This window comes from Branchiostoma floridae, chromosome 16 (assembly GCF_000003815.2).
Source record: "Branchiostoma floridae strain S238N-H82 chromosome 16, Bfl_VNyyK, whole genome shotgun sequence".
Taxonomy (NCBI): domain Eukaryota; kingdom Metazoa; phylum Chordata; class Leptocardii; order Amphioxiformes; family Branchiostomatidae; genus Branchiostoma; species Branchiostoma floridae.
Window position 1 is genome coordinate 17567478 of NC_049994.1, and position 17386 is coordinate 17584863.

Consider the following 17386-nt stretch of genomic DNA (forward strand, 5'->3'; position numbering starts at 1 on the left):
ACACCCTTTGTGAGGACATAATGGTTCATCCCAAGCTAGTTACCTAAGAAGATGGCGGCGACCGTACGAACTGTTCTGTCCCGGGTTCTGTCCCAAAGTGGCGCTCTGTCCGCCAACCTGACAGCCGGATCGTCCAGCCGGGTCCCTACCACCGCCTTCACACTTCTGCACAGGTCTGGGCCAGTTTTGTGTTATATTTGTGTTGATTTTTGGTTTAAACTAAGGCAGGTGTTTGTATGGGTGGGGGTACGTGTCATAAGATCATAAGGAAGATACAAAACAAACGTCCTTGGGTTCATGTTTTGGCTAATTTAGTCCCGACAAACTGGTTTTCAGTCAGTGGCTTAAATAGAAGAAGCGCAAATTATGTATCAAACATTCAAACGGTAGGGTCATAAACTCAAATAAACCAAAGCAAACAAGTCATAGTCTTCAAACAAAAGACCTTTATGAACCAGAGGTCTGTAATCATATTTGGAGGACATTTCTAATCTCCAACCAGATACACGGTGCGTAATGTATAGTATCAAACTCCCTTATCCGGCTATACTCCCTGGCCAGCTTTGATACTATCTTATGGCACCGTAGGATCTGCTTGGAGATTAGGACATTTCAGGGTACAGTACTGTGATTCTTGAACTCTCTGTGGTGGTGTAATGTTTCATGGTGACTGCCTCACTGCAGACTTAAAACTGGTGTTTACAGTATATGACCATATGTAGCGCTGTTGCGAAGGTAAAACCACTCAAAACACTCCCTTAGGTTCCTACCACAGAATTAAATCACCTTGAATTTAAAAGCATCTACAGTATTTTTAACTACATGTAGTCTTTTATGATTTATGTAGGTAAAGCTATGAACTGGTAAATAATTTACTTAGTCAAGACTAGTGGCAAACATGTAATTAATTGTTTGGTGTCTTTTGTTAGATGTCGCAGTACGGGAGCCCCTGACGAGAATGTCGTACTTGAGCAGTTCCGCCCTGAGACGTCCTCGGTACCCTCCATGATGGACATCGGCACGCGGCGTATCTTCTCGGAGGACCACGATATCTTCCGTGCCAGCGTCAGGAGGTTCTGGGCGGAGGAAGTGGCGCCGAATCACACTCAGTACGCTGGAATTTTAAATTTTGTTTTCTCTGTTTGCTAGCAAAGGTTACACATGTATAATTCTAATTCCAGGATTGGACAAGTTCTAAAACTCACTTGTTCTATGACTCCTATCGGGCAAGCACACAAAAAATCTGCCTGCCCGAACCAGCTTCTCATTTGTCCAAAATTTAGATGCCATATATTTTGTTGGGATAAAGGTTGTTTACAAACATGATTACATAAAGCATGATTAGTACACATTCAACCGGCAAGAACTTTAGTGGGAAGGGGTTGCACTCGTGGAAAAATCTTGCCCAGGTAAGACATGCACATGCCTGATCAGCAATTTCACACTCAGTACGCTGGAAATTATAAATCACATTGTTTGCTTCATTATTGATAAATATCTTCCTACTTCTTCTTCGTCGTGTCATCACTACACTTACTTCATCCTCCTACTATTATCATGCAAGTGAAACACATCTCATATGGCCTAGTGGTTAGGATTTGGCACTCTCAATGCCAAGGCCCGGGTTAGAACTGAAAATATAATTGGCCAGTATACAGTCACATGGCTGCTGGGATTTGAACCAAGGCCCGCCAGCTCACAAAATCAATGCACTAATTATAACTGCTAGACTAAGGTGTACACCAGGTAGACTGGTCAGTTGGTGATGCTTGAACCCCACTGTTACATGAAACCAAAGCAGAAAAATTGAAGTAAAAAGTTCCTCCTTATTTTGAAACATGTAAGGACAGATGTGCAAATTCTTTATGGCTTCACAGCTCCTTAGGTGTTGTTGATTGCCTGATTGATTGATATGGTGTTTGATTGATTGATTATTTATTGATTGATTGGTCGATGATTGATTGACAGGTATGAGAAGGATGGCCAGGTGAGTCGTGAGGTGTGGCAGAAGGCGGGAGAGCAAGGCCTGCTGGGAGTGCCCACACCTGAGGAGATGGGCGGGATCGGGGCGGACGTCCTGTATGCTGCTATCATGTGGGAGGAACAGTAAGGAGCTTACAGTATTATGGTTTATTTCTTAACCAGTTTATTTCTCGACCGGTTCAATTTGTTATCACCAAGTACAGTAGGGGCATCTTCTCTGGGTAGTTTTAAAGAACGCTTGCAGATAGATGTGCAAAAGTAAGGTGTGAGGGGTCGTTAGGTATAATGTAACCAGCTGCTGCCACACCGCGTGCCTGCGAAGCTGGTGTGTTATGCCGAACAGCGGTTATATATCGGCTATATAGATACAGATACAGATAGATACAGATATGGTCCAGCTGTGAGAGACATACAGTTGGGTCCGCTCAACCAGCCAATACTTGAAATAGCTATTACAAAGAGCAGAGGCCACAGTCTTGAAATTGAATTGCAGTTGTTTGTTTAAAGACTAAATTTCCTCAACTTCTTGAAAATTTGGTATACTGGCTTTTCATTTGACGTCACATGCGCTATGTTGGATTACAGCTGTTTGCTACACCTGTTGCTACTGCTTAATTCAATTACCCGCCAACATGGTCGTCGGAGGATTGTAATTATAATGACATCATCGTAATACATGTAGTGTGACGTCAGTGAAAAAGCCTGTATTGGATTGTGCCCCTTTATATGTGGGACGGTCGAGCTAACACAGTGATACTGAATGCACCATGTTGTATTCTGTATGTACAAAACAACAACATATCATGATGTCATTACTGAAAGAGTTCAGGGTCTCACAGTTAGAATGACAAGAAAATAAAGTCCTGGTATAGTAAAAATTTGGACTAGATGTTCTGAAAGAAGAAGGGTTCTAAAAGTTTCACTGCTGCCCCCTTGCAGGATGTACTCAAACTGCAGTGGTCCCGGCTACGCCATGCACTCTGACATCGTGATGCCGTACATCCAGAAGTATGGAACCCCCGAGCAGCACGAGCGGTTCATGCCGGACATGATCGCCGGGAACAAGATCGGCGCTCTGGCCATGACGGAGCCAGGGGCTGGCAGGTACTCAGGGTTTTTCCTAGGAAAAATTGTAAGGAGGAACATTGTGAGCAATCGAGCAGAGGGTGTAGAGAAAATTTTGGGTTAAAATGAGGCGTCCTAAGGGGTAAAATTGCTGTCAGACAGTTGAAGACTGTAGCCTAGTAGCATCACTGGTCAATCAGAATTTTAATTTTTATGCTAAGATAATGTCAGAGGATCTGCTTCCCAAGGTAAGGGGGGTAGGGGGCAAGTACTGCATGGGGGCTCAGCGCCCCTGTAACCCTCTTTAGACAAACCCCTGACATGGTGGCCGGGAACAAGATCGGCGCTCTGGCAATGACGGAGCCAGGGGCTGGCAGGTACCAAGCTAAGTTCTCACCCAACTCGAAATGTGGGAAGCTAAATTAATATACAGATCTAGGGACACTAGGAATGTGAAAAGACTCAGTTTGTGTAATGTAAACTCTGCTGTACGGGGCTGCAACTAGCTCTCCCCTCAAGGGGGCCGGCTGAATGTTGCGTGGGTCGCTATGATAGTATAAGCATGGATTGACTTCCATTTGAACTCAAGTAATATCTCAACTACAAACTGTCATAGAAACAAAGATTTCATGATACATGTATTAAGAAAACTGCAGTCTTTTGTTGACATGCCATTCTAAATTGTTGCCTTTTTAACCAGCCTCAAAGCTGACTTTCATCTAATCTCCAAGCAGATCCTACGGTGCCATAAGATAGTATTAAAGCTGGCCAGGGAGTATAGCCGGCTAAGGGAGTCAAACGGGAAGTTTGATACTATACATAAAGCACCGTGGATCTGGTTGGAGATTAACTTTCATCATCATTATTTTATATACAGTACCAAACTGAAAGTAAACATTGATTCAGAAAAACTGAAGTGCCCTTGTTTTTTCCAGTGACCTCCAGGGGATCCGAACTAACGCTAAGAAGAACGGTGATGACTGGATCCTGAATGGCAGCAAGGTAGGCAAATATACAGCAGAAAAAAACTCTTTTATGTAGTACAATGCTAAATTTTCTTCCATTTAAATGTACACGGATCAGATTTTCAACAACCACTGTCGCCTTCTTCAGGATCAATACTGATGCCCAATCACTTCAGAATATAAACTCGTGAGAGTTACAGAGTATATACATACAGACACGTGATCTTGCAGTTTGGTGATGTTTGGTGACAATTACATTTAAAAACGATCATTGCCCGAACCAACTTTTCACCTGCCTGAAATCTAAATGGCGTTTTTCTATGTATTTTCACTTCCAACAATGGATTTCTTTTATTATTGGCTCTATTTTTCTGAGTTGATGCTTGATGCCATGACTGTGAAAGTGACTAGTATCAAAATCTCACTCATGGACAGGTCTTAGTTGGTAGGGCATGCACTTGCCCGATCAGCACTTTCACTGTCCGGGACAATCGGGCTAGTGTCCAACCCTGACTTCTGAAGCAGATTTTGAAATATTTTCGGTTCATCTCCGTTTCTTTCCCAGGTGTTCATCACGAACGGCTGGATGGCTGATGTCACCATCGTCGTGGCGATCACCAACCCACAGGCGAAGTCCGCGGCACACGGCATCAGCCTCTTTCTGGTGGAGGAGGGTATGGAGGGGTTTAAGAAGGGTCGCAAACTGGAGAAAATCGGGATGAAGGCTCAGGTGAGAAGGATTCTTCTTTCGTTTTTTTTTTAAATCAAGTTCGTAGGGCCTGACGTTACCATCATGAAGATGAAGAGCAGCCCATAGCGATAACTGTCATGAAAGGGTTTACAGAAAAGACTACGCTGTGCACCAGGCCTGGCTACCTGGGCTGTCTACCTAGGTTGGCTATCACATCAGGCTACTCAGATACCCCCATTCATAGCCCTAATTCTTTTTTTCATTCGCACACACAAGCCTAATGGTAAATATTGTATGTGAGTCTGTGAGAAGCTTGACACTAGGCTAGAGGGAAAACACACATTTTTTTGGCGAAAATGTTGCCTCTAGCTTTAATTGAGTCCCAGAGTGTCTATGATATTTCTGTTTCCTCGGCATGTATCTAAAGGTAAATCTTTGACACTGTTTGTGATTGTTTCTTCCTCCTTATTACAGGACACAGCAGAATTGTTCTTCGACGATGTCCGCCTGCCTCCATCAGCCCTGTTAGGTCAGGAGAACAGGGGGTTTGTCTATCTCATGCAGGTCAGGTCATCTTTTTGTACTATTTATATAAATGTAAAGTAGTGGAGAAACCCTGACATGTGTTTGTACAGGTAACTCATGTTTGTTACGCATTTTAAGAAGAGAGAAGAAGCTATAAAGCTGTTAACTATAGATATAAGTAAAGCATGGAATAGCATAGCTTTCCTGTCATTCTCTGGGTATCAACATCACTGCATTTAGTTCCAATGAGGCATGAATCTGTAATAAACTTCATTGTCATTGTCACCCCAGGAGTTACCCCAGGAGAGGCTGATCATCGCAGACATGGCCATCGCCTCGTCTGAGTTCATGTTTGAGGAGACCAGGAACTATGTCAAGGAGAGGAAGGCGTTCGGCAAGACTGTGTCAAGACTTCAGGTGAGAACTATGTCTTTACAAGACTGTGTCAAGACTTCAGGTGAGAACTACGTCTTTACAAAACTGTGTCAAGACTACATATAGAGCTAGAACCCAAACCTTCTTAACATTACACAGGTGAAGTTTTAAAAGTCAAGAAGTGTTGCTGTGTTACCTTCCAGCACTTTTGACATGTGAAACAGATTTCCTCCAGTGGTTGCAAATTTGTGCGGCTACTGCCATGTCTTCTCATGTTTAATCTTCTTTGATCAATATCTTTATCTAAAAGTTGGCAGGCTTTGTATAAAACAAGAATGAGAAGTATTCCTGCTTACAGATTGATACAATTTTTTTTCATGTTTAATCAGACCATCCAACACAAGCTGGCTGAAATCAAGACAGACATCGTAGTGGGTCGAGCTTTCCTGGACCAGTGTCTGGAACTTCATAACCAGGGACGACTGGACTCCAACACCGCCTCCATGGCAAAGTTCTGGTGAAATCTAAGTTCTACATTTTTAAATGTATCTAGCAAGGCTTTGGGGAAAAATAGATTATCAGAGACAAGGTATGGGTTAAGGATTTTAATCAGCAATCCTGGTGCATGTATTTATACCATTATCCCTTTAAGGTATCATAAAACAATTGTTCAAATCCTTCATGTGATCATTTTAAGGCTCTCTTACTACATCGAAGGAGACCTATACTTTGAGCTTGTTAAAAAAAACACCACACTTCTTTATTAGAATAGAGGTCTACCCAGAATCTTAGCGTACCAGTTTGCCTCGCACAAAGGTTACTGTCCAAAATAAAAGACAGAACCAGAAACAGTAGTGATGTTCACAATTGTTTTATACAGACGCAGAATAGAAATTGATTATTCCCTGATTCCAGAACCAAGTAGTGACCCAGTGCCCGTGGTAGGGCTACATGTTGGAATACCTGGTCACCATTTGTGTTAACAGTATTTCTGTGTGTTCCCTAACCCCCTGCAGGGCCTCAGACCTACAGAACCGTGTAGCGACCCAGTGCCTACAGATGCACGGGGGGTGGGGGTACATGTGGGAGTACCCCATCGCTAAAGCGTTCGTCGACTCTCGCGTCCAGCCGATCTACGGAGGCAGCAACGAGATCATGAAGGAGCTTATCGCTCGCAACATCGTCAACTAGAGGTCATCTGGGGTCACTTATAATCACTAGAGGCTGTCGGTGGACACCCTAGACTCAGTATCATTAGCTATAGGTCATCTAAGGACATCTGAAATGGAACATCATCAACTACAGGTCGTCTAAGGACAATTAAAATGCAACATCTCCAACTAGATGTCGAGCCAGGGTGCCATCGGATTACCGTACCAGGCCCGCCCTAGTAATTGCCCTAGTAACCCAGGCTACTAGGGGTCACTTGAAATACAACATTGTCAACTAGAGATCATCTTAGTCAAAAAGTTACATCACTGCTGAATTAGTCCTGTGCCTTTTGGAACTTATTACAATGTACGTATAATGATTCATACAGGTCAGAAAAAAGAGATGGTCTTCTAGTGTTCTACATGATGTGATATGTGTTTGTTGGGGGTGGGGGGGAATTTATTTGTGTCTGATATTAAAGAAAGTCAGTAGATCTGACTTAGTAGTGGTAATATTAACAAGATTTATTTGCCCATAAAATTGCTGTAACATTTTAACAATAGTATATTAAACACCCTTCAGTGTAACACACTAGGTTGTATGTAATCTATAACATTCTGCTTTTTATCTTTCAAACTAAAATGCAATGATACAAATATATATCTTCTTTTTCTGAACTGAACTTTTCTTGTAAGGCTTGCAATATGCTGCACATTGATGCTTTACTACTGTTGACTGTAGTTATTTAAGCAAACTATACACCCTGTCAGGTTTGAAAATGTCTGTATACATGATGTATTTATTAGTAAAGGAGAATAAATGGTGTCTGGTTGATTTTCTCGATTGTGGTCATTATTTAGTCTTGTGGCTTAGCAGACTTCTAGGAGAGTGCTAACGTTTCTTTTGGGAAAAGTGCTGATTAACAACTATCAACTGGGGCCAAGCTCAGTAATACTAGAGGAGATTTTTTATGGACACCTTGATTAACAACATGTAGATAGTATCCCCTTCCACCCAGTCCAATTTGAAAATTTGGCGCCCTCAAAAAATAAATGCCAGCGCTCGTCAGCAAAGGAAATCATCTTTGTAGTTGACTGTAATTAAACAAACTAATTGATTAGAGTTGACTGTGGATCTTTGAAATCACTGTCACGGTTCGAACTGAGCTTTATGTATTATTCCTGATACAGAAAATAGCATATCATAGAAAGCCCGATGAAAACGCCTAAAAATACGTAAAAAAACCTCAACTATAACCGAACTTCTGCTTGGACTTAAGAGAGGTATAGGGTGTATTGTGGGGCAAACCACAAAATGTTTTGGGGGATGTGCATATTTGCTACAAAACGCAACGTTTCGAATCTCCCTTTCCTACAAGAAATAACGTGCTACTCTAGCCAAAGTGAATAGATATCGCCCCCTGAATGCAAACACGTTTTTACAAACGGTGCACAATTCTGAACGTTGCACCATCCCCTCTAGTTATACTTTGGACGGTCCCCCTCAGTAGCGTACAAGGTTGACCAACATGGCGGCGGCTGTCCGAACTGTTCTGTCCCGTAGACTGCTCCAGCGGCGGGCGATTGCCGTGAACCTGACCGCTAACCCCTCCTGTCGTCTCCCTGTAGCTTCGACCACACTTCTCCACAGGTTTGTGAGCATTTTCTAGCGGTATGGAGTTGCCGAAAACATGATGAAATGTGAAGGGAGAGACTCCAGGACTTCTGTTTACGGCCGAGCCATGTACCATTTCCGGGGGTGGTAGTTATATTGCTAACCGCCTAAATGTATATATTTGCCATCAAATGTGTCTTAAATAATGTCAGAATGTAGTGCTAAGTGTATTTGTGTAATAATTTTCTATTTAGACCTTCTAAAGATAGTTTTAATGTTCCAAGTCTGTCCTGGTACAACGTTATTCCACCCATTTTAGGGTAACGATGGTTTCGTCCATCTGACTTGACCATAAAAAAAAGTATTTTGACATACGCAACTGTGTAAATTTGATGATGGAAAGTATCATCTGAATGTCCCAGGTCGTTGTGGGAAAGTGGGTGATTTGCCTACCGATCTGGGGAGTCAACTTTTTCAAACCGTTTGTTTTTACTGAGTGCTGTTTTGGTTCCCTGAACTTTTGGGGAGGGGCAACATTGATTTAGATTTACCAAGGCAAGGACCATGATGGAGTTACATCAAGACAAGCGCCTTCGGTTTACACAGTATAGTTTAAGTCTTGATTGATTTCGAGAAGGGTCGCTATCTCCGTAGCTTGGATACCAAACTGTTAGATATATTTAATTATCTTAGTCAGATAAATAAAAAAGATCAGGCTACCTGGGTCTGGTAGAGGTATCCCTATTTTCTTACCTATGCTATTCAAAGGCATATAATGTTATTGAATACCAAAGGAATGAATGTCTTCAAAAATACATTTCACATTTTAGGCTGAGATATATCCTTCTCCAAACCTTGACCAACTTATTATTTAAGTCAGCTACGTTTTCTATTATTGATAATGATATAAACTTACATTTGTTTGTTTATTTGTTTGTTTCTATTCATAGATGTCGGAGTACGGGAGCCCCGGAACAGGAGGTTACCCTGGAGATGTTCCGCCCGGAAACGTCGTCCGCTCCGTCCCTGATGGACATCGGCACGCGGCGAATCTTCCAGGAGGAGCACGATATCTACCGGGCGAGCGCGAGAAAGTTCTGGGCAGAGGAGGTCCTTCCTAACCACCCACAGTACGTAACCTTAGTGTAAAGTAGAGTATAGTATGTACTGTACTGTAAAGTGGAGATAGCCTCAACCAGACTCCACAGGTCGCTGGAAAAATTGTAGAAATTTGCCAAATAAGACAGAAAACATGCCAGAGTTGTATGGCAAGGAGTACAGTCTTATTTGGCCAATTTCTACAGTATTTGTGAGTGTTTTCCAGCAACCTGTGGCGCCTGGTAGAGGCTAAGGTAGAGTGGGTTCTTTCCTCAAGCTACCAGCATCTTTCACACCACAGTCATCCCTCAGCAAGACATCTGGAGCCGTATAGTTTCTATTTAGAACTTTCATTCAGCCTGTCACACACAGTACGTAGCATAGAAGACATTAGGCCAATGGCAGTTTAATTAGTTGTACATGTAATGTTACATGTATCTTGCTTGGATTTGAAAAGAAAACCATGAAAGGGGGACCTGCACACTCTTTTGAATCCGGGTAAACAGCAGTTTAATTCTGTATATTGTAGCTGGACAGGTGTGGCTGATTGCATGATTGTTTATTGATTGATTGATTAATTTTGATTATTGATTGATTGACAGGTGGGAGAAAGACGGCCAGGTGAGTCGTGAGGTGTGGCTGAAGGCGGGAGAGCAAGGTCTGCTGGGAGTGAACACACCCGAAGAGCAGGGCGGAATCGGAGCGGACGTCCTGGCGGCAGCTGTGGGCTGGGAGGAACAGTGAGTAACTTCCTGAAGCGCTGTTATCTACAGTCTCCATTTCTGCCTTAAAATAATCTCAAAAATGGGGTTGAAATTCAAAATTTTCCTGGGTTGCATGCCTTTTGACCTCCGTAGAGAGCATGCGTCCATGAGGTTTAATTGTTTCAAAACTACACATGTGTGCTGCTTTCAGAATCATAATTAATCTAACAGCAGTGGGCATGCACTTGCACAACAGAAATTCCACACTCTCTGACATAAATGTGTTGCTGCCCCCTTGCAGGTCCTACTCAAACTGCAGTGGGCCTGGGTTTGCGTTGCACTCGGACATCGTGATGCCGTATATCGCGAAGTACGGTTCGCGGGAACAACAGGAGAAGTTCCTTCCCGAAATGACCGCCGGACGGAAGATCGGAGCCATCGCCATGACAGAACCTGGGGCCGGCAGGTTTGTTACTTCTGTCTTTTATCCCATTATTCCTTTCTTCCTTCTTTTGGAAGTTTTAAAACTTGTTCAATGACACTTTGATGTTTTCAGATATACTTGTGTTTTGGCAGTGTGTAGTAAGAACACCTTTTGTATTATAGTCTACGTTGTCATTGTACTTGCATAGTGTCATAGTCTGCATGGACTGACTGACAGTAGTAGTAGTACATGTGTAGTAGTGGTAGTAGTAAGAACAGGAATATCCATACTCATGGAAAGGACTCAATGTTGGATACTTATAGCAAGGTCTTAATGTTTATAGTTGGTCATTGTCATGTCATGTTAGCTGTAGTACCAATAGCTACCTCTAGGGGGCAGTACTGATTGTTATTCTTCCCCAGTGACTTGCAGGGTGTGAGGACCAATGCTAAAAAGGTTGGAGACGACTGGATCCTGAATGGCAGCAAGGTATATGAAGGATACATAGTGTTTGTTTTTCATTTACCTAAACTGTCTTATAAAATTAGCTGGACTACCAATGGTAGACAGAATGCTGCCAGTGTACACTGAGGAAAGTTTGTCTTTTGCAGTTGTCACAATGTGTGAATAGCTTATGACAGCAAAAAGTTCCAAAATTTGTATTTCTGCATTTTACTTTGACAAAAAAACAGAATTTTATGTCAATGAAGGTTAGACATCCTGGTGAATTCAGTTACTTGAGTAACTTCAAAACTTATCCATTTGTCAGCGTAACTTAATGTGTACTTTTCTTGTCAGGTGTTCATCACGAACGGCTGGATGGCTGATGTCACCATCGTCGTGGCGATCACCAACCCGCAGGCGAAGTCCGCGGCACACGGCATCAGCCTCTTTCTGGTGGAGGAGGGTATGGAGGGGTTTAAGAAGGGACGGAAGTTGGACAAGATCGGACTGAAGGCTCAGGTACGTGCTGAATCATCAAACTTAAGTGCGCTGAGGTAGACATCTGGTATCAAAGTTGTATTGGTTTGGAATTAGATAACGAGAAGGTTTTCTACCTCCATTTCAAAATTTTATGATAAAGCTTGATAAACATTTTTAAAAAATCTCACACTGTCTTTTTGAACATAACTTTTTTCAGCCAGTTACAAATAGAATAAAAGTCACAACTTGGGAAAGTCTGAAAAACAACTTTGTATTAATAACGGAGTACCTAGCCTCTACCAGGCTCTGCAAATTGGTGGTCTAATTGTAGAAATTGGACAAATAGAATTAATAGTACTATAGGGGAGTCGGACGGCCAGAGGAGCTATTTCCAGGCCGGCAACACTCGTACTAGGCTTTTATTCCTAACTTGGCCAAAGTCCCCTATTACTATTCAGCTAGGCGAAAGTCTGGTAGAGGCTAGAGATTACCACTGTTTGCTGTTATCCCACCTCGAGTGGTCACATCATGGGGATATTGTTATAATGTATAGTAATCTTGTTGTTTATGTACACATATCTGTTTGTTGTTATTTATCAGGACACAGCAGAGTTGTTCTTCGACGATGTCCGCCTGCCTCCATCAGCCCTGTTAGGTCAGGAGAACAGGGGGTTCGTCTATCTCATGCAGGTACGGGTGTGGTCTGTTTATGTAGGTATCAGGGAAGGGGGTTGGGCTTTAGCTGATGTCACTGTGCTATGCTGTATGACTTTTGCAAGTGTTGTATAGATACAGAAACAAGCAGTCTGTCCAAAGTTGCCAGTTCCAACACTACGAAAACACTCACCATGAATTTTCAGTCGATCTCGACAAACTTCATTTGTTGAGTCTTCACTTAAAATAGTCTGTCCATACAAATAGAGATGATGGTTTTGGAAACCTATTCTGTAGGAAAATTGTTTCCTGTGAATCTGACTTATTAGGCATGTCCAGCTTTCCCTCACCATGTCCAGAAAGTAGGCAAAACTGTACATTGCCACCTAGATTTGTGAAGTTTGTGAATCTTGAAGGAACTTTGTGAATCTTGAAGGAAGTTTGTGAATCTTGCAAGTCTATTTTCTGCAGGAGCTGCCCCAGGAGAGGCTGATCATCGCAGACATGGCCATCGCCTCGTCTGAGTTCATGTTTGAGGAGACCAGGAACTATGTCAAGGAGAGGAAGGCATTTGGCAAGACTGTGTCAAGGCTTCAGGTGAGAACTAAGTCTTAACAAGACTGTGTCACAACTTCAGGTGAGAACTATGTCTTAACAAAACTGTGTCAAGACTTCAGGTGAGAATTTCATCTTTAGGAAACTGTGTCACAACTACAGGTGAAGTTTGAAGAGTCAATGTATTGTGTAGAAATGTGTTCACTCACTGATTCACTCACTCAGTCTCTCACTCATACATTCACTCACTCACTCAGTAACTCACTTATTCACTCAGTAACTCACTCACAGTCACTAACTCACTCTCATTCATTCACTCACCCACCCACTCACTCACTCATTCACCCACTCATTCATTCTCACTCATTCACTCACACAATCACTCCCTCAGTCACTCAATCAATCATTCACTCACTCACTCACTCACTCACTCACACTTTCTCCTGATGCACATTATTGTACATCCTTGGCTGCTTATAGTCATGTTTGTTTGTTTGTGCCTTTATTTCAACTCGATAAATACTCCATCGGCCTTCAAGACGTGGAGCTTGCATGTAATGACAATGATAATAAAAAGCTTTGATGGTTTTTCTGTGCCGTTTCCAGACCATCCAACACAAACTAGCAGAGATCAAGACAGACATTGTTGTGGGTCGAGCCTTCCTGGACCAGTGCCTGGAACTACATAACCAGGGACGACTGGACTCGAACACTGCCTCCATGGCAAAGTTCTGGTGAGTGATGAAATGAACATCACACAAAAGAAAGTTTGTTTTTCAATTTTGTCTGCCCCGGCTAGCCTGGGTGCCATCCTATCTAGTTTGCCTAGCATACGAGTTTGCACCACCAAGCATTTTTGCTTGGAACTGCAATGGACCGATCCCGAAGCCCCGCCCCCTGTTCGATCATGTTCTATTTCGAACACCTCCGTCAAAAACAGCGCTTGTCGGACAGAACTGGCCGCCGCCGCTGTTTAGCTGCTAATAACGATTGACTTCGGTTTAGCTTTTTTGACCCTGAAATCCTCTCAGACCGGGCCGAAAAAAATGCCCTGACTACTTTGTTAAAGGCTACATCCACTGAGCACAGTCGTTTGAGGAAGGGGCTGATAAAGCTGTGGTAAGGGCGTTATAATTTCAGTCAAAGTAAAAGCGGGAGGCACCGCATATCATTACCTTGTTGGTGGGCATGAGTGTACGGTTTCTGACATACGGTCGATGCACATGAAAACCAGGGTACATCTATTTGTGACTGGGTTTCTACTGCGTTTGTTGCATGCATAATAGCTGCATTAATGTTCATGATAAAAGCGAAATCAATATGAGAGCAGCTCAGGTACTCGTGGAGAGGGAGCTTGTATTACGCACCGACTATTGCGACACTTCTAAAAAGTCTGCCAGTGCAGAGTTCCATATCTTATACAACCCCTGATCTACACGTGCATCCTGCCCACCATCAATGTTATGCTATGCAGTGGCTCTCCCTCCCACAATACCTATACTCGGTGGGTGTAGTCTTCAACAAACAATAGCATAGCATTTTTCTTTGGCCGTTCCTGTTCAACTGGGGCTATTTTTGACGGAGGTGTTCGAAATAGAATAGGGGGTTCCATCTTGTTCTATTTGTTCGATATGACGTTCGATCGGGATCCGTCCATTGTGTGTTTGTTTGTAAGTTTGTAAACCGAGGAAAACTCATTATTGAACCATGTAAGTTAACAGGATGCTGTTTTATTCCCAAACCCCTTGCAGGTCCTCAGATGCTAAGGCGTACTTATTACCATGTGTTAACAGTATTTCTGTGTGTTCCCTAACCCCTTGCAGAGCCTCAGACCTGCAGAGCCATGTAGAGACCTAGGGTCTGTTGATGGGGCTACATTTGGGAATAACCTGGCACCAAAGCTTTCTTATGTTGTATTACCATGTGTTAACAGTATTTCTGTGTGTTCCCTAACCCCCTTCAGGGCCTCTGACCTACAGAACCGTGTAGCGACCCAGTGCCTACAGATGCACGGGGGGTGGGGGTACATGTGGGAGTACCCCATCGCGAAAGCGTTCGTCGACTCTCGCGTCCAGCCGATCTACGGAGGCAGCAACGAGATCATGAAGGAGCTCATCGCTCGCAACATCGTCAACTAGAGGTCGTTTGAGGGCACCGAAACCTCATCATTGTTATCTAGAGGTCGCTAAGGACATCTGGAACATAACATCGTCATCTACAGGTCGTCCCAGGATAACAATAGCCAAAGGCTGATACCTGGAGTTGTCTAACTCTGAGGACATTTCAATGGAACATCGTCAGCTAGGAATTATTTGAGAACATCAAAAGTACAACATCTCCAACTAGATGTCATCTATGGACACCGGAAACTCAACATTTAACTAGAGGTCATCCGAGGACAGCTTGATTACAACATCATCAACCAAAACTATTAGACTCTCAAGAACTGTGTGGTGTTTCATCTGAGAGCTCTGAAACTGAAATAGATTTCAAACAGACAAAGTTATATTTCTCAAATTGACAAAGTTTGCAAATCTAAATGAAGAGGCTCTTTAAAAAAGAAAAAAGATATATTATCGAATGATAGATTTTTAAAGTCTCCAAATTAGAATTTTACGAAATTATCAGTGCAGTGCCTTTTGCTGTATATATCTATTGCATTGGTGCCTTGAGTGGATGTTTGCTTATGCAACTATAATGCAAGAACAAATTATGTTTCATCAGTCAGTATGTCTCATTTTTACTATGTCCACTTTAGAGGGGAGTTTATCAATGACATGCTGTCATCTAAATGGTTACGGCACATGTGATGTACGTGTTGCAAACAGGAGGACAATTTCATCATGTTGCTACCTTCACCACATGTACAGATGTCTGCATCAAAGAAACTTTAAGACACTCCTCTTTCTCTACTCCCAGTAACAAGATTTAAAGGTAAGCCATTGCTCTAATTTATCATTCAGATATCATCTCTATATATATACATGTGTATATAACTCAAATCTATATAATTCTATATACTCTGGCTAGGAAATTTTGTTTTATCAGTGTTTGTTGATAACTGAATACTGAGCTATGAATGAACTGCCCTAACAAATTCAGATTTTGTATGTGGATAATACAGAGCAAATAGCATTTTACGTAGTATCTAATGCAGCTATGACAAATCAAGGTACAGATTTTAACTTTTATTTAAGATATTACACTAAATTACAGTAGTTTGAGCTGCAGTGTGCTGTCAGGTACTTCTATTGATGGCTCAGTAAACGTCTACTGGTATCTTTCGTTTAATAGTGATGGATTGTGTTTGCTATGCTACTGTGAAGATGATGGGTTGCAGTGTGTATTTAAAAGTTTTGGTTAAAACATAGCCATTGGTTGTCCTTTACATTCTGTACAAATCAAATTTCCATTGATAGGCTAAATTCATCCATCAATTTTAACTCTTATGAATAAATATTTTTCATGTTTGAGAGAATAAATGGTACATGCATGTACAATCTATCATTTGATGGATTCAAGTTTTTAAATGCTTATCGTCTGTTTGCTTTTAAAAAAAAAATTAAGGTTTGACCCTACCCTGGGAGCCAGACAGGACCGGGTAGCTAGCAAGGTTTGTTAGCAAGTTTTGTTCGGGGAGCCAAGGCAGTCAGCCCAACAATCTCACATTAGCACTCCGGGGGAGTTTAAGCCCGAAGGAGTTATCGCTACCCTGGGGTAGGTCCTAGGGTAGGTCCTAGCTGCCCGATCCCGGATGGCCTCCAGGGTAGTTTGACCCCTAAAATGTTACTGATCCTGAGGGGAGACAACCTTGCCCATATTTATCCAAAATAGAACGTCACCTATAGCTTAGGCTTAAACAGAGCTTATCAAGATTTAACCTTTTATTTCTTTTGCCAGAAAATTCAAGCTTCTGGAGAAATTAACAAGTTCAGAAAAAAAATATTTTACAGCGGCTGTATTTTCTGCAGTAAAATTTGCCTTTATAATTCATCTGGTTACTCGTATCATTTGCAGCTAGTAGGTACCCAATTTTAAGTATTGAGGCTGATTTGCTTCTTCAAGGCACCTCCTTAAACATGGGACCCCCATTTTATGTACCCTCCAAAAGACAAAGATAACAACTGTGTTATTGTCTAATGCTCCCCTGTAACAGTTCAGAACCTGGTAGGTGATGTATATACAGGAGTGTACCCCTTCTCTCTGCTGTTTTCCTCCACGATCTCTGTAACAGTTTGTCGCCCCAGTAGTAATTGGATACGATACGAACGACAAGTAGGTGATGTATATACAGGAGAGTACCACCTCTCTCTGGCTGTTTTTTTCCAGAATCTCTGTAACAGTTTGTCGCCCCAGTGGTAAATGGATACGATACGAACGACGAGTAGGTGATGTATATACAGGAGAGTACCACCTCTCTCTGGCTGTTTTTTTCCAGGATCTCTGTAACAGTTTGTCGCCCCAGTAGGTGATGTATATACAGGAGAGCTCCACCTCTCTCTGCTGTTTTCCTCCATGATCTCTACCCTGCAGGAAAAGGAAGTTTGGCTAGACACAAGAATCCAACCTTCTCTCAGGGTCTCAGACTCATCAAGGAAGTCATATTCTGTTTATCATATATTCATCTTTTAGAACTTCTTGTTGTTTTTTTGTTTTT

The 17386-nt window shown here is 42.3% G+C and overlaps 2 protein-coding genes across 4 annotated transcripts; both read left to right on the forward strand.

Annotated features, from left to right (window-relative positions):
- Positions 1-9: 9 nt before the first annotated feature.
- Positions 10-16235, forward strand: LOC118403143 (long-chain specific acyl-CoA dehydrogenase, mitochondrial-like). 3 transcript variants are annotated; one of them, XM_035801650.1, is made up of 11 exons: positions 10-173; positions 930-1109; positions 1969-2106; positions 2923-3087; positions 3984-4050; positions 4579-4743; positions 5179-5268; positions 5521-5646; positions 5994-6121; positions 6621-6797; positions 14870-16235. In XM_035801650.1, the coding sequence occupies exons 1-10, from the start codon at positions 52-54 to the stop codon at positions 6793-6795; spliced, it is 1356 nt and encodes a 451-aa protein (XP_035657543.1). In that variant the 5' UTR covers positions 10-51; the 3' UTR covers positions 6796-6797; positions 14870-16235. The 3 variants fall into 3 exon arrangements, 2 of the variants coding, with proteins under 2 accessions (XP_035657543.1, XP_035657542.1); XR_004829599.1 differs by lacking the exon at positions 14870-16235 and having other exon boundaries at positions 5521-5686; positions 6621-6789; XM_035801649.1 differs by lacking the exon at positions 14870-16235 and having other exon boundaries at positions 6621-7595.
- LOC118403144 (long-chain specific acyl-CoA dehydrogenase, mitochondrial-like) lies at positions 8248-16233 on the forward strand. Its single transcript, XM_035801652.1, has 10 exons — positions 8248-8406; positions 9321-9500; positions 10071-10208; positions 10474-10638; positions 11019-11085; positions 11395-11559; positions 12121-12210; positions 12646-12771; positions 13336-13463; positions 14693-16233. The coding sequence occupies exons 1-10, from the start codon at positions 8285-8287 to the stop codon at positions 14865-14867; spliced, it is 1356 nt and encodes a 451-aa protein (XP_035657545.1). The 5' UTR covers positions 8248-8284; the 3' UTR covers positions 14868-16233.
- Positions 16236-17386: the final 1151 nt, after the last annotated feature.

Excerpts from the sequence above, each read along its gene's own strand:
- LOC118403143 (XM_035801650.1), top strand. The coding sequence starts at position 52 with ATGGCGGCGACCGTACGAACTGTTCTGTCCCGGGTTCTGTCCCAAAGT. Across the intron at positions 1,110-1,968 it reads GTGGCGCCGAATCACACTCA|GTATGAGAAGGATGGCCAGG; the intron begins GTACGCTGGAAT and ends ATTGATTGACAG. Across the intron at positions 5,269-5,520 it reads GGTTTGTCTATCTCATGCAG|GAGTTACCCCAGGAGAGGCT; the intron begins GTCAGGTCATCT and ends TTGTCACCCCAG.
- LOC118403144 (XM_035801652.1), top strand. The coding sequence starts at position 8,285 with ATGGCGGCGGCTGTCCGAACTGTTCTGTCCCGTAGACTGCTCCAGCGG. Across the intron at positions 10,209-10,473 it reads GCTGTGGGCTGGGAGGAACA|GTCCTACTCAAACTGCAGTG; the intron begins GTGAGTAACTTC and ends GCCCCCTTGCAG. Across the intron at positions 12,772-13,335 it reads AGACTGTGTCAAGGCTTCAG|ACCATCCAACACAAACTAGC; the intron begins GTGAGAACTAAG and ends TGCCGTTTCCAG.